The sequence below is a fragment of the Typha angustifolia genome, chromosome 11 (assembly GCF_048772165.1).
Source record: "Typha angustifolia cultivar Huaian chromosome 11, ASM4877216v1, whole genome shotgun sequence".
NCBI lineage: Eukaryota > Viridiplantae > Streptophyta > Magnoliopsida > Poales > Typhaceae > Typha > Typha angustifolia.
The window spans coordinates 3,075,551-3,096,544 of NC_133249.1; the positions used below are offsets into that span (position 1 = coordinate 3,075,551).

Genomic DNA, 20,994 nt, shown 5'->3' on the forward strand with positions numbered 1-20,994 from the left:
ATTTCGATTGAATTTAACTCAACCCACTCTGACCAGTTGCTGCTTCTGATTACAGACACAAGGAGGAGAAAAGAAGGGAATTTGATTACGTAACAACCATCTTAGAAGAATAGTGAAAGGTTAAAAGATACTCATACTGCATGAGAATTCATATGTTTGAATTTTAACGATAACAATATTAACTAGGACACCGTTAAGTTGCCACCTATATCGAAAAACAACCATTTTAGAAGCCCATCATGCATCTCAAACTTAACGGGTTGTTGGATATCAAACACAACTCATATCTAAATAAAAGTAACCGACCCGATCGGATTGTATACCTGCAGTTAACAAATTAGGCATCCAATTTGGTGGAAGCCAACCTACGGGTATTCGGGTATGGATCCTAACGCGACCCGGATCCGACCAGTTATTGATAACCTTAGCTAGCTTCTTGCCAACCATCTAATTAATTGTGGCTTAATCACCTTACCGTTGTTTCCGCCAACTGCACCTTCTTAGATATTCCCACCCCTCTTTCGACGCTCCACCCTCCCCTCTCCTCTGTCCTCCTGCACTCATCGTAGGGATCCGTTCGCATCGAAAGGGGGTTGGAATATCAAGATTCCGACTCGCCGGCGGTGACCATACCCTGCGCAAAATCCCTCCTCTGGCAGCCCAAATCCCGCCAGAAAACCCTAACCCTAACCCGAATCCTAAGTCCTTCACTTCTTGCTCGCTCGTTGCCTGTCTCTTGGGTAATGCTCCTAATCTCGAAGCTAATCAAGATTTTGATCAGTGTTACTTATTAATAATGGTGGAGAATTTGTTGGTGCAAGTTACTTTTTGTATTCGAGATGCTTTTGATACGGTTTCTGTCTTGATTGGTCGGTTAACTGACTAAAATTTGGACTTTTTTTCTCTCCTGCAGTTCTTATAATTATGTGAATTTGAACTGTGCTAGGGGAAATTTTTAACTTATTAGAGTGTTTGCGTACTTACGCATTAAGGAGTACTACTTGATAGTGGTATAGTTCAAATTAAGTGCCTTTGGTTATGGGAATAAAGAATGTTTTAGCTATTGTTGGTATCAATTAATACATGGAGTAGTTCAGCAACCTTGTTACTTAATTTTCAGCCTTTTTGACTGCATAATTGGATGACGAGTTGGTGATCATTTGGGCTGTTCATTTTCTCTTGGGCCTTTGTCTTGGAAATTGTTACATTATTGTACTTTAATTGTATTTTTGTTTAATTGCACTCTCAATGGGTATATAAGATTTGTATAGATGGGTTCATATCCTCAGTTGTCGTCAGACGATAAATTATTATGATGTCTATATTCTGTTAGGAGCTTGATTATTTTACTTGGATTGAAATGCCTATTTTCGTGCTGTTTAGTGTGCGTATATCTGTCATACACTTGCTCATTGGTGCATTCTTGAACTGAAGGAATCTTGAATGACAAAAACATCATCAAGAAACAATGGTTGTCTTACCCAAAGGCAACGATGTCCATGTGGAGATGACCAATGTTATATTAGAGTGGAAGGGGATGAAGAGGATGCATTATCTGATGTCGCAGTGCCCAGTGATCCAAACCTTATGCATGGAATACCCCATGCTAACTCTGAGGTAGCTGTAGTTGAAACTCCATATATAGGACAGTCTTTCCGAACTGATGATGAGGCCCAAGAGTACTACACCAACTTTGCTCGGAAGAATGGCTTTGCTATTAGGAGAGAGCGGTCAAAGGGCAACACTGCTCATCCTTTAGGGGTTTACAAACGAGAACTTGTATGCCATCGTGCTGGTGTGTCTCTTCCCAGGAAAACAGCAGAACTCAAGCGTCAGAGAAATAAGAAATCCTCTCGGTGTAAATGTGAGGCACAAATGATAATAAAAAAGAATGTCTCAAAAGGTATGAGTCGATGGGTGGTTGTACAATTTAGTAATGTACACAACCATGAGTTGTTGGATAGTGATGAAGTGCGGCATCTTCCTGCCTACCGCAATATATCCGCTGTTGACCGTGAGCGTATTCTGTTTCTTGCAAAAGCTGGTTGCACTGTGAATCTTATAATGAGGGCTCTTGAAATGGAAAAGGGTGTGAAACCAGGTCAGTTGACATTTACAGAGAGGGATTTGAGAAACTTCTTGCAGGCCTCAAAGAACATTAATCATGAAAACGAAGGAGTGGAACTCCTTAAAGTATGCAAGGCTAGGAAAGAAAAAGTTCCAGAATTTTGTTATGAGTTTACATTGGATGCAAATGATAAGCTTGAGCACATTGTGTGGTCATACCCGGAATCTATTCGTGCATACAAAGTTTTTGGAGATGTGGTGGTATTTGACACTTCATATCGGCTCTACGCCTATGACAGACCTGTTGGAGTATGGTTTGGCATGGACAACTATGGCAATACTATATTTTTTGCTTGTGTTCTATTGCAAGATGAAAGGCCGTCCTCCTTTAAGTGGGCTTTGCTGGTATGTCTTTTTGCCTTGGTCTGTCAAGAAGATTTCCCTGTTGTTTCCTCTTTATGTCAAGTAAGGTATTAACATGTGCCATGCCTTGCATACTTCTTTGTATTCTTAACACATTTTGCTCTCCTTTGCAGTCTTTTGTCCGTCTGATGGATGGGAAGTTCCCGCAAACACTGGTGACTGATCTGGATCTGGGGCTTAAAGAAGCTATAACGAGTGAGCTACCAAGCACAAAACATGCATTTTCCACTTGGCACATCATGTCCAAATTATCTAGCTGGTTTTCTGTCTCACTTGGTCCTCATTTCGAGAGGTTTGTTAACGAATTTCAAAGAATATGTAATTTGGAAAGTTTGGAGGAGTTTACGCACCACTGGGGTCAGATGGTTAGTGAATATCAACTCGTATCAGATAGACATATTGCTATACTTACATATAACCGGGAATATTGGGCATTACCATTCCTTCGAGGTTGGTTTTTTGGTGGATTGATGAATACTGATTTTTCAGCATCAATCAAAACATTCTTCAAGGGATTCTTGAACTCACAAACACGTTTAAGAGACTTTGTTGAGCAGGTACGTTGTTAATTGTTTTCCTCTTTTCTCATGTTGACCTTAGCTTTTCATCAGTATATCTCCTCCTTTTCTCTTTTCAGGTGAGCATCACAACTGATCTCCAAAATCAAGCAGGAGAGGAAGCAACAATGAGGCAAAATTATCAGAATGTAAAGATTAAGACCTGCATGCCCATTGAAGAACACGCCGCAAGTATTCTTACCCCTTATGCCTTTGACTTATTTCAGAAAGAACTTGTATCATCAACACAGTTTGCTGTTTATGAAACACAAAGGGAGACTTACCTTGTCCGCCACCGCTTGCAGACAGCTGAAGAGCAAATAGTCCAGTGCATCGCATCAGATGAATTGGTTCATTGCAGTTGCAAAGAGTTTGAATCATCTGGAATTTTATGCAGGCACGCACTTCGTGTTCTTTCATTGAAGAACTGCTTTCTACTTCCGGATAAATATTTACTGACTCGATGGCGTCGAGAAAGCTCATTGTTTCCGCGAAGCACTGGTTATAAGTATCGCTCTCAAGCCCTACGTTCCCTTGCTTCAATTATAATACAAGAATCGTCCCTGACAAAGGATCGCTTTAATTATGCACAGTGGCATATGAGCAAGCTTCTTGCTCATGTAAGGGCCATGCCAACAGTAGATGAATCTGCCTCAGATATGGAGCCAGGTTCATCATTAAAAGCCACAGTAGATATAGCTCCTTTAAGATCAAGAGGAAGACCGAGAAAACCAAGATGCATCAGTGAAATGCCAAAGGAGACTCAAGCAGAAATTCAAGCTTTCTCAGAGAGACAAGAATTGTTGGAGACACATGAATTATTGGAAACACAAGATTTGTCATAAGATTTATTTCCAATAGGATAGAAATGATTTAAAATCTAGTCTCTGCCTCCCCACGGTATGACTGATCTCACTTTATCAATTTATGATATAATTGTAAAGCATCAATTGGTGGTCAGTTTCTTCTGTATAATATTTTTCAACTGAATGAATTGGAGGCCAGCAGTTTTATGAAGTTAGTTGGCAGGCTTCCTGTACATACAAATCTAGTTTGATCTGGACATTGATATTCAGAGTTTCTCTTGTATCTTCTTCTAGTTCCAAGTTCAGGAAAGAAATATAGTTCGTCTGGGCCACTAATTTGTTACAATTGAACATACTTAGGCCACGTGTGGCATATACTCTCCTTATATGTGGCAGATGAATGGATTCAAGAATCATGTCTTTTACCAATTCAGAAATGTTGGTGAATAGAAAGGGTGGCCCTCTTTGTCGAATGTTCTAGTGCATGAGAATGGAGAATGAATGAATGAACCATGGTTCCTGAGATTTGCACGAGCTCCATCCTGATTTGGTACAATTAGTTGGCTGGTGCCATTAGTAGAACATGACAACAATGATAGTTAAGTCATACAAGCTCCATAATGATTTTGGTAGAATTAGTTGGCTGGTGCCATTAGTAGAAGAATATGGAAACAATGATATTAAAAGTTTATCTTCCACTGATAGCAATATCTCAGCGTAACAACAGAAAAAGAAAAAAAAGTTGCAACCACATATTAATGGAACTGGCAAGAATATATGCATTAAAGTGATCCCATAAGCACAGAAGAGTTCCAGAGAAATGGCCATATTTTTGGTGTTGGGTGGCAAATTGAGGACATTTAAGATAAGAAAATGACCTTCATCTATCTTAATACGTTCACACCAGACGGTGAACATGTAGCTTCAGACTGATTTTTATGCTGTAATTAGAAATTTCTTTGCGGAGGAGGAAAAGAACATTGCTAAAAACAGAGTCGCACTAGTACTTATTTATCCTCTGCTTTCGTTGAAAGAATAGATGCAATTCAAATGTCTACTTGCTCCCCCACTAATTAAAAACATTCATATGCCAAATGGTTTTCTATTACCGTTCTTCTTTGAACAACCAACTGTGAAATTTTCATTCAGCTTCTTCATACTGTATGCAAGATGGTGTTCTTCGTGAATTCTTTCATCAGTTAGTTTGCACCAACAACTATCTCAGTTTATATAAAAACTTGGACTAGAGATGATACCTGACAACAGAACATAAAAAAACATGGTGACTTATGCCCTGAATGTTGAGCCAAACTTAGTTTAAACTACCACGAACATGATTTATTTTATATTATTTTTCTCCATTATACACATAGGATTCAAATTGCAATACCCTTGACGTATAAATGGCATAGGACTACTGACCTAGTTAATGCTTTTCTTTCACAATTATTCTATTTCTGTGGTCTTACGTTAATACACACCAATGAACTAGCAAAACCGACCATTATAAACACTTCCCATTAACATTTGTTCTTCCTTTGATATTTTGTCCAATTATAAATCTTGGACCACTTGTGTGAATTGTTTGCACAACCCCATTAGGCATTAACATGTGACAACTACGATTAATAAGGCTGAGGGCGATGCCAAATTTTGTATTTTAATAATAAAAAATAACAGGACATGAGAAAGAACACTTAGTAAACAGATAAACTAAGGATTACTCTCCATGGCCCAAATTAAGAAGAAAAGAGTAGAACTGTGAGGCCCAGCTATTGGTGTTCCTGAACACCTTCGGTTTATAAAAAAATTGGATTATTTGAGGTAAAGTAAAATACTAAAATTTGGAGGCTGAGCTGGCAGCGGGAAGATCCTTGTCCCGTGAACTATTCCATTCGCCATACTTTCTTCTGCCACGTGGCTGGCTCCAATATTTTGTTAGAGAGAGTGATGATGTATGTCCCTCGGGATTTATATCTATAACCTCTTTCGTAGACGGTAAGATCATAATCATATTGTTAGTGGTTGAGCCTGTTTGATTGCTTCATTCTAGATCCAACATGGCAAACTCATCTGCCACCAAACCAACTGTGACACTACCTCCTTTCAAATTTGGTCATAAATGAAGGAAATTTGAAGAAAATACAATGGCAGTTTGGTAGTCAAATGATTTTACGAGTTCCACGATTGAGGGAGGAGAGGCTGGGGCAGGTGAGCAGTTTAAATGCGGATGAGAGCTAAGTCTCCAGCGCGAGGTACAAGAAGACTCGTGCTCTTCCTCCTGCTTATATATATTGGAATAAGTTTCTATATCTCTAATTCAGTTCTCTCTCATTAAAGAAAAGGGTGAAGAGGTCTGTGTACATCTTACTGTGCCTTAGTTAGAAGTTCTCTGTTGCAATGGGGATTAGGAATTCTAAGTGTTTCTTTTGTAGTAGCTTTAGTTTAGCTTTTTGGATTTGTACTACTCCATTATGGTTCTTCTTGGTAGAGCTAGATAAACTAGACAAGTTTGTTGGGTTTTTTTTTTTTGGTGCTGATTTCTTAGTTAAATTGAACATGTTTGGTCTGTCAATTCTGCATTATTTTAAAGGAATGCAATGTTGATAATTGTTGACTGTTACAAGAGAGAGATGATTGAGGGATTGAATTGATGAATGCTTACAAGATCTTTGTTTCCTCAGTTGGCTTGTGCAGTTCATTCACCAACCATGTCAGCTTCTATCATGGCCTCTTCCTCCTTGCCTCTGCCATCATCATCATCCTCTTCTGCAGCTTCCGCAAGAGCTGCTTCTGATAGTCTGGATGTTAGAGGCTTTGCCGCGAAAACAACATCTGCCACTGGAGCCATGCAGCTGAATGCTAGTAGTGTTCAGGCCACACCCATAACTAGCAGCAGCGCAGGTGGCCTAAAATCTGAAAACATAGAGGTTGAGGATGATAGTAATTCTTTAATGGCCCTGCAAATTTTCTACAACCAATTGCCGCCGGATTGGAGCAAGCTACTAGTGGCCATTACTACGGCCTTCTTGGCCACTGAGAAGCAGCGGAGTGTACTTGATTGGAAGGTGAGGCGGACTGACATGCTCGCGGATGCATTCGGGCTCGGAAAGTTTGTAAAGGATGGACCTGTTTTCAGGCAGAACTTCTTCATAAGGTCTTATGAGATAGAGGCTGATCAAACTGCTTCAATAGAGGCATTGATGAACCAATTACAGGTAGGAAGCATTGAAGCATTTTGGATGAAGGACAAGATGAACGCCTTTTGTTTTTGAGGTTGTAATACTCATGTTTTGAATGCAGGAAACAGCTCTCAACCATATGAAATGTGCTGGTCTCCTAGTAGATGGTTTTGGTTCCACTCCAGAGATGTATAAGAGGAGCCTGATATGGGTGGTCACAAAAATGCAGGTTCATGTGGAAAAATATCCTTCTTGGTGAGATTCTTTTTCTTTTCTTCTACTTTGATTAGTGATCTTCCAATTCTACATGGACATGTACATGAATGATAGAAAAACCAGTTTAAGTGTTATGTTATTATTATTATTATTATTTTTTGTTTCTACTCATATTATTGCACCTCTCCTATTGATTGGATTAGGTCTATATTTGGTTCTATACTATCAACTAGTTTTTTGACTCTTTTTTTTCCCTCCATATATTATGCAGGGGAGATGTTATCCAGGTAGAAACATGGGTTTTTCCATCTGGAAAAAATGCCATGCGGCGTGATTGGCATGTTAAAGATGCTGAAACTGGAAAAACCATATTGAAAGCTACGAGGTTGTCATTGAGTCATTTGGTCGTGTATCAATAACATAGAGTTCCTAATTGCAGTTGTGGCACGGCAAATGTTATTATCTTAGTATCACTAAACTAAACCTTTTCTGTGGCCTCCACAGTTTGTGGGTTATGATGAACAAAAAGACTAGAAGACTTTCAAAAGTCCCGGAAGAAGTTAGAACTGAAACAGAACCCTATTTTCTTCCTAAAGTCGCTGCTATTCTGGACGATGATGGCAGAAGATTACCGAAGCTTGATACTAGTACTGCAACTCATGTACAAAAGGGATTAAGTGTAAGTTTGAGATTGACTTTTACAGTCCTGTGGTGTGTGTTATGGATAATATATTAATAGTGTATTGTCCCTAATTACGTTTTTCATTAATATCTACAGCCTCACTGGAGTGATTTAGATACCAATCAGCATGTGAACAATGTGAAGTACATTGGATGGATTCTTGAGGTACAAACAATTCTATGCTTGTATATCTATCTATCTTCTGATACACCGAGTATATTACATCATGATAGGCAGTAGCGTTCCTCTTTTCTAAGACTTTTTTTAAGGTAACGAAAAGATGCCATGATGCCGTATTTAAATTCCATAACGTGTTTATATTTGTTAAGTGCAAGATAAGCTTGAGGAAGCGTTCCTATATCGACCTATGCATTCAGCATTCGATGAAATAGTTCAAAGGAATATATCACAAACTATTCAGTTGGTATTATCTAGACTGCCCACTTGATTCTTATATATATATTTTCTTTTTCTTTGTAGAGCTCTCCAATATCTATATTGGAGAACTACGAGCTCGAAAGTATGATTCTAGAGTACCGAAGGGAGTGCAGGCGAGGGAGTGTGCTGGATTCACTCACTACTGTCTCTGCTGGTGCTGACTGCATCAATGGAAACAGTGAATCAAGAATAGAGTGCCAGCATCTGCTGCAATTTGAGGGTGGAGCTGAAATAATGAGGGGACAAACTCAGTGGAGGCACAAGCAGCATCGCAAAAATACTGGAAGTGTGGGTGTTCTTCCTACTGCTAGCTCATGAAAGAGCTCGCCTTACAATGCTACTGGTTCCATAGCAACTATATATCAAACCATACAAATGGCTCTTAGTATATGGGGAAAAGTCCTCATGCTACTTTTTTTCCTGGTCTTGCATGGAGTCTTTAATTCTTATGTGAAACAGGGTATGTAACTGGTTCCTTGTAAGCTTTTCTACATGACAAAAGCGTATGTATTTATCCGAGACATGATTATATCTATGAAGTCACGATATTATGGTAGCTCTTGCTTTTATGTTTATCTGGATTGTGAGAAAGATGACTGGTTAGCTATGCCGATTTCATGCAGCACAATCCGATTTTTAACTCTAACCAAAGTTTCCTCTCTTACTTGGTAACAGTGAAAAGCTAGCAAACAGTTCTGGTGAGCTGGAACAATATCTAGTCCCAACTGTTAAAATAAACCCTTGTATTCTGCCTCAGAGTATATAGTACCTGGAAGATATTAGATTCATACATTTATACTGCAAAAGATTTTCTCATACCAAAGTTTACTACAATAAAAAAATTATTCTGCGTCCCTTATCAGTATCTACCATTCTACAATCCTTTGCGGGGTGAATTACAAGCATTGAGAGATCAAACAAACCACACAAAGGAACAAGATGTATTAGTACGTGAAGCCCCCAATAGTACAACTGCTGTCACCAGAAGCAAAGTTTTGAAGCATTTACCCTTTTGCTCTGCTATCAGATACATGAGAACTGCTCCTCTGGCCTTCTGGATGCACCGATGCACAGTAAATGTGATGCTAGACAATTTTGAGGCAACTAGAAGGTGTACAAACATACAACAGATGTAAGCAGCGTTGTTAACAGTATCGACACTGCATTTACAGCATTATTGTCCAGAATGCTCATTCCAGATATCCTCTTCACGGTGGGTCCACGTCTACTGACAACCTTCAGTTAGCAAAATTTAAAAAAAAAAGATAATAGGTCAGAGCTTTAATTTTTCTTTTGTGAAAAAAGAATATTGTAATACCACTAGCTCGATAGATGACACTTTCACTGTCAAGGTACAATGCTGGTTGGCTTTTCTGCAAGCTCACTAGAGTAATCGATTCATCATTGTTCTTATGAGTTATCACCCCAAACGATTCATCATTGTTCTTATGAGTTATCACCACAACTTACTAGTGTATATTGCGAACACTTCAATCTGTCCTATTTGCAAATAACTTGTCCCCTTTTCAAGTATATTTGTAAGAAAAAATACCTGTTATTAGTTGATTCCATCAATTTATAGCTATATTAATAGTATGTCTCCTCATAAATATCTCACAAACTAAGATGATATTATCTTTATAGGTTATATCTTCTCTTACCCTCACAAACCCAACAATTCCTGACCCACTCTTGACTGGTTCTAGTAGTGGCATAAAGCTGTTGTGAGTTGTGAGCACAGCATTCCTCAAACTGTGTGGCAGCTATTATTCAATTTCATTCTATTGAAGAGTGCATTAGAGCAGGTTAAATAGAAAAAAAAACCCTTCAATAGATGTTCTAGTAAAGTGTGTACTAATGCATCCGTAAGGAGGAGATAATACTTTCTAAGTTCTGCAACAACTCATGGAACTGAACAACAGAAACTGTAAGTTTCGATTGCAACAAAAAAAAAAAAAAAAAGAAAGAGGAGAAATCAACTTGCAAAAAGGCCAACTTGAAGCGTGTTCTGAAATAAATTGACAGAGCATGTGGTTTGGAGATGGAAAAGAAACAAACTAATTAATCCAAGAACTAAAAGAAGATACTCCTGATTTTCCTTGAGTGAATGGGTGGGGGGATGGATCGAAACTTTCCTGACGTCTTTATCAGACTTCATTTGTAATAAGGAAAAACAGGAATACTTGGAACTATTTCTAGGAGATTCAATGCTGTCAGCATGACACTCTGTTCTGAGAATGGTTGCACTTCACTTCCTTAACATTCAATCAAACTCAAGTAAATTAGATCTGGTTGACCCAGAAAGCAGCCAATCAACGTGTAGACTATGATAAGTGGCAAATTTTATAGACATATTCTTTCATATAAGACATCATAAAAGGCCATATGAAAATCACGCAACACACTTGTTGGCTAGCAATAAGGATCACACAGGGAACAAACTATTAAGCATGATCATCCTTGACCTTTTATATTTGGAATTTCATTTTATAAACAAGAAAATCAGATTTATTCTACACATTTTTTATTTAATGAAAGAGATGTCCAATATAACTCTCAACTTTCTAAAAAAAAAACTGCTAAAAGTAATATTTGAGCAGTCCAAGATGTGTTTCTGATATACATACTGAGAAAAGCATAACAGGGGATGTTTTCATTTACCTTCTTGCGCAAGCTACAATATCCACTGAACTGAAGTGTTGCACCCAATAATGAATCAATCAGACTACCAGACAAGCCAGCTGCTGCAGCAATAGGTATTACTAACAGCTGTCTCCAAGCTACATCAGAAGCACAATCAGCTGTGAGCAATCCAGCAATAAAAAAGGTAACACCAATTACAAAACCAGCTGCCACAGCTGCTAATAGGCCTTCTATGGTGACTGCACCATTTGTGCCCTTTCGGACTGCCTGATCAGTAATTGGAAAGCCAAGAAAGATTACAAATTAGAAGCATCAGATAATAGAAAGCAGATGAAGGTGATTTTTAGAATTATTAAACATTTTATCTCATATGATGAAGGAAAATCTAGACTTGAACATGGTGATGAGTAAATATCTATTGTGAAACATTTTCCTGGCTTCATTGTGAAAAAACAATATATTGCTGCTTTGACACAATTAAAGAACAGGGGCTTCTTGAGATCATTTTTTCATCTATATTGTTGTGATGCAAGACATAACCGCCACAATGTGAATTGCAAGATTAACGAAAACAGAAAAGGCTTTTTGAAGCTCCTAAATTCACTTGACAAGTTATACTTCACGTCCCATCACCTGCAATAGGTAGACTATATCCAAGGTGGCTAGAAAAACCTAGCTAGATTTCTCCTCAACTCCCCCTGCTTTTTGTCAAGGCAAATCTTAATTGACAAACAAAGATATGTACCTTGAAAGTTGTAATTAGTCGGGGTTGTCCATCACTAAGCATTCCAATTTCTGATGACCAGGTGTCTCCATTGCAGCAGGCATAGTGCCCAATAATACCACCAATAAGACCAGTGATAAAAGTTGATTCTTTTGTGTCCAAGCACCTATCTTTCCCCCCAGTTGTTGTTGAGAGAACAAGTACCAATACAGTTGCAATCACACTATTACATAGAACTTGTATCCTGTAAAAGAGATACTCTCTAATGTCTGTCACCACAGTTTACAAATGAATCAAAAATGTTAAGAAAATATCAGAGATCATTAAATTTAAACTCAACACACTAACTAGCCTATGAATTACTTGTTACTTTTCTCCTTCATATAGATTCCCTTCCATGTCTAAATTTTTTTGGAACAGTCATTTTACATGAGCGTAAGGTTATATAATTAACAACTTGGCCACTTCAACCAGGAATTTAGCACCGATAGCAGGTATGAACATCCAAAGGTAAACATGCACATCCTCAACTGGAGCTCAGACATATAATACTGTAAAGAGTACTTAACGAAAGACTAAAGTGGTTCAAATAAGCCTATGGGCCTATGGCTTGTAGTAAACAGAAGTTAGTTCAATATAGTGAAAGTACCTCCGCTTATCGGGGAATTTACAATGCTTTGAAAGTTCATCTTGGATGTCCATTTTGACATTAGCGGGAATTTTGGACTGTCTTTCCCATCTCAAATTACTTCCTTTTCACTGCAGTATTTCCAAGGATAGAGTCCATTTCAAGAAATTGGACTTGCTAAAAGTTAGCCCCTATCCAGTGGACTCTCTATACTGGCTTGCCCACAATTTTAGTCAGAGGGTATCTCATCTAGAGCCTCAAATATTTGTCAACCAAACTTTTTTTTCTTTTTCTTTTTTTCCTTAAACCATCAGCTTCAACAAGTATACTTGTACAAAATATCCGACTCAGTTAAAATTATGCAAGAAGACAAAACTCTCTTACAATTTCTCAAGAAAAGGATATACCAACTCTAAACAAAAAGCTTCACTTTACATCACGAAACTGCAGAAAGTGATACCAAAAAAAATGACGAATTCAGGTGGAAATCCACAAATCTCACCAGTTCCGCTGTCCGCCATCCTTGAAATCCTCCTCGACGCTCCGTTTCTTCTCCTTCCCAATCTTCGTGAGCTTCGAGGAGGTGAAGAAGAACACGAGAATCATCGCTCCGAACCTTTCGGAGAGATCCAAAGGCGAACATGAATCAGAAAGAGGGAAAACGAGCATTTACTATTCCAATTGATCATGAATGGAAGATATCAAGGAGGAGGAGGAGAAGAAACCCGACCTGTAACCAGATGCGATGTGGATCGCCATCACCAAGAACCCTGCAAACGCGCCTGATCGATCCAAGGATTGGTGTTTGAATGCTCTCACGGCGATCAAAGAGGAGAGCAGCACAGCAACGAAGGATCGGATCAACAAACCCTCCATATCTCTCTCTCTCTCTCTCTCTCTCTCTCTCTCTCTCTCTCTCTCTCTCTCACCCCTTTGGTGGTGAACGAGATGCTCGGAGACTGGAGGGTAAGACCACTTAAAACGAGGAATTACCGAATATATTCTCCACGAGACACGGATGCATAGGAATTTATATGCGAGTGGGCGGGAATCTGTCTTTTAAGATCAAACGAGGGCCGTATATAAGCTTGTATGCGGCAAAGAGTGCGGTAGTAGACGAGAGCCTTCTAACACTTAACAGCCAGATTTGGGTCACGCCCATTAATAATAAACCTTGCACGAGCCCGATGAGCCAGAGAAGAATAATTTGGATAGTTCTGCAAAAGAAAAATTAAAAATAGTTAATTTTTTTTCTATTCATGCAAACTACCCATTTTCTTTACCCGTAATTTTAATAAATTTGAACAAGCATTTAGTGGGAATCACCTGCATCAGACTCGTTCCTTCCAATTAATATTCTCACAAGCAATCACAAAAATTCTTTGACTCTATTACTGATGATATTATTATACTAACAATTAGTTTTTAAAATTGTAAAATTATTTATAATTTTATTTAAAAAAAATCATCCTGTTGGCTTGCAAATTAGGATAGAAAAGTTGTAAGCCATTAGCCATGGCATGATGGGTTCTTGCTGATATTTGGTCTCGGGCTCTAAAAAAGTTAATTTATAAAATCTCTTGTGATGAAGAGTGAATAATATTTCTCTCTCGTTGCAGCATCAGAGTCGTGGGGTCCGGTGCTGGGTTTGGCCGCATCGGAGTGTGGTGGAGCTCCATTGCCCGAAAATTGTCCCGAGCCCTAAAACCTTATAGGAAGGGGGGCGACATCGCTGGATTCGTCTTCCTCCGCAATAATAGCTCAAGAAAATTCCTGGAAACGGTAGATCTGGTGCTCGGGAGATGGCTGGAGCCCTATCGGGGCTGCAAGATCACCTCAAGCTCGCGCGCGACTACGCGCTCGAAGGCCTCTATGATACCTCCATCATCTTCTTCGACGGCGCCATTGCTCAGATCAACAAGTGAGTAATCCTCTCAAAATCCCTCTTCCCCCCCTCCTCTCGGTTCAATGTTTTGTCGGATCTAGTTGCAGTGTTTCTGGGATTGCTACATTTGATGGGTAGGTCTAAGTACAATCAGTTTGGATGAGGATAAGGAGGTCGATGAAGATTTAGTGGAAGACGGTTTATTTTAATGCAGCAAGTAAATGGGTAGATTTTTTGCTCATTCACTTGTTTGTTTATAAACTTTTTCTCTGAATGGTACATTGTCTAGTTGATTTTCTTTTCCTGAATTTTAGTATCTTAGTCTATTTTTTTCTGAGAAATTGATCAGTCATTAGCTTAGAGAATCCTGTAGCACTTTGAAATTAAGTTTTTTGTTTTTCTTTCCCCTGGAAGCCATCATCTCAAATCCACAAATTTGAAGGTTGTAGCATCACGAAAAAGGAAGTTGATATACTTGAGTTTATAAGTTCAGGTGCCGCTGATCCAGTTAAGAAGTTCCATTTGTGTCGGAATTACTGGTTTACATTCTTTTTATTGATATTTTCATGACTTTCAGGTATGATTAGTTTGTTAAGTTCCAATTTAGTTGCCTAATAGTTAGAATGTTAGAAAATTTATTGTCATGACCCATGAAGATTTAACTTCAGAAAATTTTAGGTGTCTCTAACAGATTCTTTTATGGGACATATAGTTTTCTTTTGTTGGAAAGTCTTCGAGTTGAAGTTAATATTATACTTGTTTCAGAGTTACTATTTGTATCAATTAAGTCAAAAGAATTAGAGATTTGCTTTGTTGTAGGTGTTCCTTTTGAAGTGATGTTGGTGGCATTTTGTGTCTGCAAGAGTTGCAAATATTAGAGACTGATATTATGATGGACCAAATAAAATTTAGTTTGCTTTATCTTCCCTTGTATTCTCATCCTGTTCTTATGAATGGTACAAACTGATGGTGAACTCTCATATGTCTGATCTCAATGGATAGGCATCTGAGCACTCTGGATGATGCTACCTCTCGATCAAAATGGATGAACTGCAAAAAAGCTATTTCTGAGGAAATAGATATTGTGAAACAGTTGGATGCAGAATTAAGGTCCTTCAAGGAAGTTCCTGGGACCAGGCGGTCCTCCTCGCCTCCTATTCCTACTAAATCCTTTGTTTTCCAACCATTGGACGAATATCCAACATCCTCAGGTGCACCTTTGGATGATCCTGATGTTTGGAGACCTCCAAGCCGAGACACACAGAACAGAAGATCAACAAGAGCTGGTCAAGCAGGCATGAGAAAAACCTCCCAAGATGCAACATGGGCACGTGGGTCATCAAGGGCTGGATCTGCTGGGCGTGGGGCAAAATCTAGTGCAAGTAAAAGTAGTTCAGGTGTCAGATCATCAACTGCATCTGGATTGGGAGGGAAGAAAGGGAAATCAAGTTCTAACAAGGCAGATTCACAGGTAAATCATGTTTAACTGGTCTCTTTCCCGTTATTTCTGTTTCTGTTTCATTGCTATACCATAAGTTGCTAACTGCATGATGGTTAATAGGTTATTTGCTTAGTTTACTTGAATAATGGACTTACCTCACTTGATTTCAATTATACATTGAGAGCTCTAGTCACAGAGAGTAAATCAAATCCACTAATAAGTATCAGTAAAATTGTGTACATGTACATAAGGTTGAAAAAGAAAAGCTAATAGAAGCTGCTCTCAGAGGCTAATAGCAATGCGATACTATATGTAATGCTCATTGTTAGTTAAGAAAAGACACTAGCGTTATATTTTAGCATCTTTTTCTTCTCTTCATATGTTGCTTTTGATTCAAAATTCAAAAATAATTTACTATGACATAAAGCATTTTTCCCCTGGCTTTCCTACTTGTTGCAAGTTATCACTTTTATTGTTAGAAATGATTCTCTTTTGTGGCTAGTTCTTTTCCTTGACTCATACACCCTCTCCTCCCTCCTTGCTTTGTTGCACTTTGCTATTCCATGTTCTGAGAAGAGGGAAACTTTTAGAATTTAAGCTAATGGAAAATTGATGCCAAACATTCTGGCCTTACTAAAATTTGAGTAGAATTTATATTAAGCTTTGAATCCTCTAGGAAGATTGAAGCAAGATTGGACTAATGTTATACAGTCCCCAAACCAGCTCATTTCAAATTATGATCATGTGAGTTCGAACTTATGTGTGTCTGCATGCATGATCTTTCAGTGATCCTGTGCATAGCAAGAGAAATGACTGAAATGTGACAGGTTAGCACACTTTCATGAAAGATGAAAATTTGGATGATGTGATAGTTTCTTGGGCAAGGATGAGAGGCATGTGAAGATTATGAAATTCTTTAGTCATTTGAATAGAGGTAAGTGAATTCAAGATTTACCTAGTTAGCTAGAAGGATTCTCTTGTTGAGGTTCTTAATCGTCTTGCACTATGTGTCTCTCTCACTTCTTTCATGCCAGTAACACATCCTTGGTTAGAGTATCTGACCTAGATAAATATCTTATTGTGAAGAATGTGATCTTGCTCATGAAGTTACTGAAATTATCTGACATTGTCAATCTCACAAGTGTGACATATCATACATGATGCACTAGTAATGACACTTTAGGTTCAAAACTCGTTTATGATTAGGTTTCTTTATTATCATTACTCCTTTGCTTCTATCATTCTAGGGTGGTGATTCAGAAGAAGGGAAGTCAAGAAAGGGACAGTATGAAGGACCTGATGCAGACTTAGCTGCAATGCTGGAAAGAGATGTCTTGGAGACCACCCCAGGTGTAAGGTGGGATGATGTTGCAGGTCTAAGTGAAGCCAAAAGGCTTCTAGAGGAAGCTGTTGTTCTTCCTCTATGGATGCCAGAGTATTTTCAGGTAAGCCCTATGATTTTTATCCAACTGAAAGTCCATAGATATGGAGTTTAATTTGGTTATATATGTCCACCCAATTCAACCTAAGTATAGGAAAACAAACTTAAATTAAGTCGTATGTTTTGTCCTTTTCACCAGCAAGCTTCTCCGATGCTAATAAAATATCAGTAACTAAAGCCTAAATATCATTATTCATCTGTTAGATTTTTATGTGCATGATTTCTTCCTCTCAATTGGGTTTATTTTTAGTATAAATGTGAACTAGATATTTTCCATCCACTGGATTGGACTCTTTGCACTCGTTAATTGATAGCTGAAGGCTACAATCAAACCTTCTGCAGATCTGATCCATATCTAGCGTTTGATGCGACATGATGAGAGTGTTAATTTAATTGTTTTCAGGGTATTCGTCGCCCATGGAAAGGTGTTCTTATGTTCGGCCCACCTGGTACTGGAAAGACACTCTTGGCTAAGGCTGTAGCTACAGAATGTGGTACAACATTTTTCAATGTTTCTTCTGCAACATTGGCTTCAAAATGGCGTGGAGAAAGTGAGCGCATGGTTCGATGCCTTTTTGACCTTGCAAGAGCTTATGCTCCAAGCACAATTTTTATCGATGAAATTGACTCTCTCTGCAATTCTCGTGGGTATGTACCTGGAATTCCATTTTATCAAGAGAGTTCAACCATGCCAAGTTGGTAACTTTCACTTTTTTGCTTCTTATGGCTAATCTATGAGTATGTTATTTCTCTTCAGAGCTTCAGGTGAGCATGAATCATCCAGGAGAGTGAAGTCTGAACTTCTGGTGCAAGTAGATGGTGTAAACAACAGCACCACTGGGGAAGATGGTCAGCGAAAGATAGTGATGGTCTTGGCTGCTACTAACTTTCCATGGGACATTGATGAAGCACTCAGGTTCAAATGTTATTCTGCTTTATAAATCTGGCATTGATTCTCTTTCAATCATAGCTTCATTTTTTCATGGTATCACTTGCAGCATCACCAAGTTATTTGAAATTTCTCTATGAGAATTTCCTTCTTCTTTGGTGTGATGTTTGATTGTTCACACTTCAATCTCTTTTAGGAGGCGGCTGGAAAAACGGATTTATATTCCTCTTCCAAACTTTGAGAGCAGAAAGGAGCTAATCAAGATCAACCTACGAACAGTTGAGGTAAAGATCCTGAATGGGCTTGTTTGTGATATCCTTTTATCTTGTTAGAGGTTCACATAAATCAAATCCTGATATGTGTCTTACTATTCCAGATCAGTGCATATAGTTAAATCATTTAGAATGATTGCCTGAGAATCACCGGTTTAGCCACAACATATTTACTGTTCTTTGGAGTTGGCAATAGAAGTTTTGAACTTTAAGGTGGCATTTGCATATGGTATAATTCTAAATCTCGTTAGCTATACTCTCTTAAATTTGTAAATCGGTTTAGTGGTGTCGTAGTTACACTCAATGTGATACAAAAAAAGTGATAAATTTTGGAGATATTTTGTCAAATAACCAACATACCCTTTATAACTAACTGATGAGAAAAGAGACAGGAGAGGGAGAGAGAGAATGATTGAAGAAATATCTTTTTAAGGCAAAAGAATTGGATTTTGCTAGTAAATATAAAATAGTAGACGGAAGAAAAGGGGAGAGAGAAAAATGGATTTAAGTAGGTTGCTTTTAAATTAGTTTTGGGATAAACTATTGTTTGGATACTCTAGGAGTGGCAAAAGTTAACCCAACCTGATAACGTGACACACAATAATCCGACTTTAAACGAGTTTAGGTTTAATCTAATCGGGTTTGAGTTATAAATGAGTCAACATGTCTAACCCGATTATTAAATGGGTTATATTCGTGTTTATTAACTCAATCCGATTAACTCGTTTATGACCTGACCCACCAACCCATTTATAACACAATAGCTTGTTTATGATTGACTAACCCATTTATGACTTGATTATCCCGTTTATAACACGAAAAATTTTGTTTATAATTTGGATTAACTCATTTATAACCTGGTTAACTTGTTTACAACTCAATTAAACTCGTTTACAACTCGAATAAAGTTGTTTTATAACTCGAATAACTTATAAAAATTTGAATAACTTGTGCCACCTAATAATATGTTATAGCCCATGTAACCTGTTTAAAAAATGGGTCGTACTCACGTTTAGAAATTCCAACTGGTTTTATAAATGTGACGTGTTTGTGTTTACATTATCATGACTCGATCCGAACCAACTCGACTCAAACCTAGCTAACCGACTTGATTGTCACCCCTACTATCTTATTTGGTTCGTGCATAATTTTTTTAAAGATAACTTTATCTCACTCTTCTATCAAGTGATTTGTCTTATATAAGGTTTTACTAAAACATACTTAAGTGAATGTTTGATTGTAGAATATATAAGTATTTCTTATGCCACCTAAACAAGTTTAAGGCTCACTAAACATATTCAAAGGTATGTCTAAAACCATATCCAATAGGGGCTAGTATTTAACAAATATGTGTTCTAGTGAAATGTTGATTTGAGTAGGGCTGTCAAGTGTCAACCAGAAAGCTCTTTGAAGCTTCTCTTTGGCTTGAAATTTATCTTGATTTAGTTATCGACTAGTATACAACCTGAACATGACGAAGAAAACTGAGTTTAAAAGTAATAAGACATATATGACTTTGATCCTCTTCACTTGTAATCATTTTGATATATCTGTCAAATATGCTGATATTAGTCATTTTCTATTTATTATTCATTTACAATTTCTGGGTAGAGAATAAATATCTGGATCTTTTAAGTTACTATTTTTTTTTTCCAGAGACTATCTTACATAGCTTTATTTTTCTAATTCTGATCTGATTTGACTTGCTTTTAAATGGTTTATGCCAGTAGGCACTTCCCGGTTGTTTTGGCCTGTTAACTTGAAAGTGATTGAAAAAAACCTGAAGCTAATAACTGAAGTGCAAACTTGAACGTGCTGATTTGCTTTGTAGTTGGCTGTCTGCAATTTAAGCTATAAATAGCTGATAGCCAAGTAACTGTCTGGGCGGCATTAACTGTGCTGAACTTCCTAATGATGCTGGAACTTTAGGTTTCAAATTTTCTATATAGAATCACTTACTAAACCCAGTTTGGGTTCTTCTAATCACATTATGCTTCTTGTTTGTCATTTTGATTCTCTTACTGTCTTACACAATGTGAACAATGCTTCTTGTTTGATACTTTCTGTCTTTACTCTTAAATAATGTGAACAGGTAGCTACTGATGTAAACATTGACGAAGTAGCTCGTAGAACAGAAGGCTACAGTGGAGACGATCTCACCAATGTTTGCCGAGATGCATCACTAAATGGTATGAGGCGAAAGATCGCAGGAAAGACTAGAGATGAGATTAAGAACATGTCAAAGGATGAGATCTCAAAGGATCCTGTAGCTATGTGCGACTTTGAAGAAGCTCTATCAAAGGTCCAGAGAAGTGTTTCTCCTACTGATATAGAACGTCATGAGAAGTGGTTTGCTGAGTTTGGATCGGCGTAAGAGTTGTAAAATGCTGACAGAAGTTATTCGTGTTCCTCTTGATCCTTTTGCTTCTCTGTATCATTAATATTTCCTGTAACAGATGTTGTTATACTGCTTAACTACGCTTTTATTGGCGAGTGATTTGCCATTCCTTGGCTTTATTGGTCTTTGTAATTGTAAATTATCACAATGGGGAGGATATTGTGCTTGGACCTATCTGCATTTGTTGGTTACTATTAGACTCGTGCAAAAAGATTATACTCATATTCTCTCGCTAAAACCAGTATTGAGAAGGTTTAACAGCCCTAGTCAGAGCGTGACAAATAGAAAGGAGAAAAAAACTT

The 20,994-nt window shown here is 37.9% G+C and overlaps 4 protein-coding genes across 5 annotated transcripts; 3 read left to right on the top strand and 1 right to left on the bottom strand.

Annotated features, from left to right (window-relative positions):
* Positions 1-476: 476 nt before the first annotated feature.
* Positions 477-4,246, top strand: LOC140771484 (protein FAR1-RELATED SEQUENCE 11-like). Of its 2 annotated transcripts, XM_073113063.1 has the most exons (5): positions 477-740; positions 1,435-2,472; positions 2,604-3,047; positions 3,128-3,239; positions 3,357-4,246. In XM_073113063.1, the coding sequence occupies exons 2-5, from the start codon at positions 1,444-1,446 to the stop codon at positions 3,890-3,892; spliced, it is 2,121 nt and encodes a 706-aa protein (XP_072969164.1). In that variant the 5' UTR covers positions 477-740; positions 1,435-1,443; the 3' UTR covers positions 3,893-4,246. The 2 variants fall into 2 exon arrangements, with proteins under 2 accessions (XP_072969164.1, XP_072969163.1); XM_073113062.1 differs by having other exon boundaries at positions 3,128-4,242.
* A 1,873-nt stretch (positions 4,247-6,119) lies between these two features.
* LOC140770729 (palmitoyl-acyl carrier protein thioesterase, chloroplastic-like) lies at positions 6,120-8,916 on the top strand. The gene is made up of 7 exons (XM_073111988.1): positions 6,120-6,207; positions 6,538-7,071; positions 7,157-7,290; positions 7,523-7,636; positions 7,756-7,930; positions 8,030-8,098; positions 8,414-8,916. The coding sequence occupies exons 2-7, from the start codon at positions 6,565-6,567 to the stop codon at positions 8,687-8,689; spliced, it is 1,275 nt and encodes a 424-aa protein (XP_072968089.1). The 5' UTR covers positions 6,120-6,207; positions 6,538-6,564; the 3' UTR covers positions 8,690-8,916.
* Positions 8,917-9,134: 218 nt separating this feature from the next.
* Positions 9,135-13,330, bottom strand: LOC140771145 (protein PGR-like). Its single transcript, XM_073112564.1, has 5 exons — positions 13,097-13,330; positions 12,869-12,982; positions 11,760-11,982; positions 11,033-11,281; positions 9,135-9,607 (listed from the first exon to the last, which is right to left on the bottom strand). The coding sequence occupies exons 1-5, from the start codon at positions 13,240-13,242 to the stop codon at positions 9,476-9,478; spliced, it is 864 nt and encodes a 287-aa protein (XP_072968665.1). The 5' UTR covers positions 13,243-13,330; the 3' UTR covers positions 9,135-9,475.
* Positions 13,331-13,960: 630 nt separating this feature from the next.
* LOC140770504 (katanin p60 ATPase-containing subunit A1) lies at positions 13,961-20,866 on the top strand. Its single transcript, XM_073111723.1, has 7 exons — positions 13,961-14,287; positions 15,254-15,722; positions 16,940-17,137; positions 17,537-17,781; positions 17,891-18,049; positions 18,219-18,306; positions 20,387-20,866. The coding sequence occupies exons 1-7, from the start codon at positions 14,169-14,171 to the stop codon at positions 20,666-20,668; spliced, it is 1,560 nt and encodes a 519-aa protein (XP_072967824.1). The 5' UTR covers positions 13,961-14,168; the 3' UTR covers positions 20,669-20,866.
* The last annotated feature ends 128 nt before the right edge of the window (positions 20,867-20,994 follow it).

Bases quoted from the DNA above. Each gene is read 5' to 3' on its own strand.
- LOC140770504 (XM_073111723.1), top strand. From the start codon at position 14,169: ATGGCTGGAGCCCTATCGGGGCTGCAAGATCACCTCAAGCTCGCGCGC. The intron at 17,138-17,536 runs GTAAGCCCTATG...AATTGTTTTCAG, and splicing joins GGATGCCAGAGTATTTTCAG to GGTATTCGTCGCCCATGGAA. The intron at 17,782-17,890 runs GTATGTACCTGG...ATTTCTCTTCAG, and splicing joins TCTCTCTGCAATTCTCGTGG to AGCTTCAGGTGAGCATGAAT.
- LOC140771145 (XM_073112564.1), bottom strand. From the start codon at position 13,242: ATGGAGGGTTTGTTGATCCGATCCTTCGTTGCTGTGCTGCTCTCCTCT. The intron at 12,983-13,096 runs GTCGGGTTTCTT...TCTCTCCGAAAG, and splicing joins CACATCGCATCTGGTTACAG to GTTCGGAGCGATGATTCTCG. The intron at 11,282-11,759 runs GTACATATCTTT...ATTACTGATCAG, and splicing joins GACTAATTACAACTTTCAAG to GCAGTCCGAAAGGGCACAAA.
- LOC140771484 (XM_073113062.1), top strand. From the start codon at position 1,444: ATGACAAAAACATCATCAAGAAACAATGGTTGTCTTACCCAAAGGCAA. The intron at 2,473-2,603 runs GTATGTCTTTTT...TCTCCTTTGCAG, and splicing joins CCTTTAAGTGGGCTTTGCTG to TCTTTTGTCCGTCTGATGGA. The intron at 3,048-3,127 runs GTACGTTGTTAA...TTCTCTTTTCAG, and splicing joins TAAGAGACTTTGTTGAGCAG to GTGAGCATCACAACTGATCT.
- LOC140770729 (XM_073111988.1), top strand. From the start codon at position 6,565: ATGTCAGCTTCTATCATGGCCTCTTCCTCCTTGCCTCTGCCATCATCA. The intron at 7,291-7,522 runs GTGAGATTCTTT...TATATTATGCAG, and splicing joins GTGGAAAAATATCCTTCTTG to GGGAGATGTTATCCAGGTAG. The intron at 7,931-8,029 runs GTAAGTTTGAGA...TAATATCTACAG, and splicing joins ATGTACAAAAGGGATTAAGT to CCTCACTGGAGTGATTTAGA.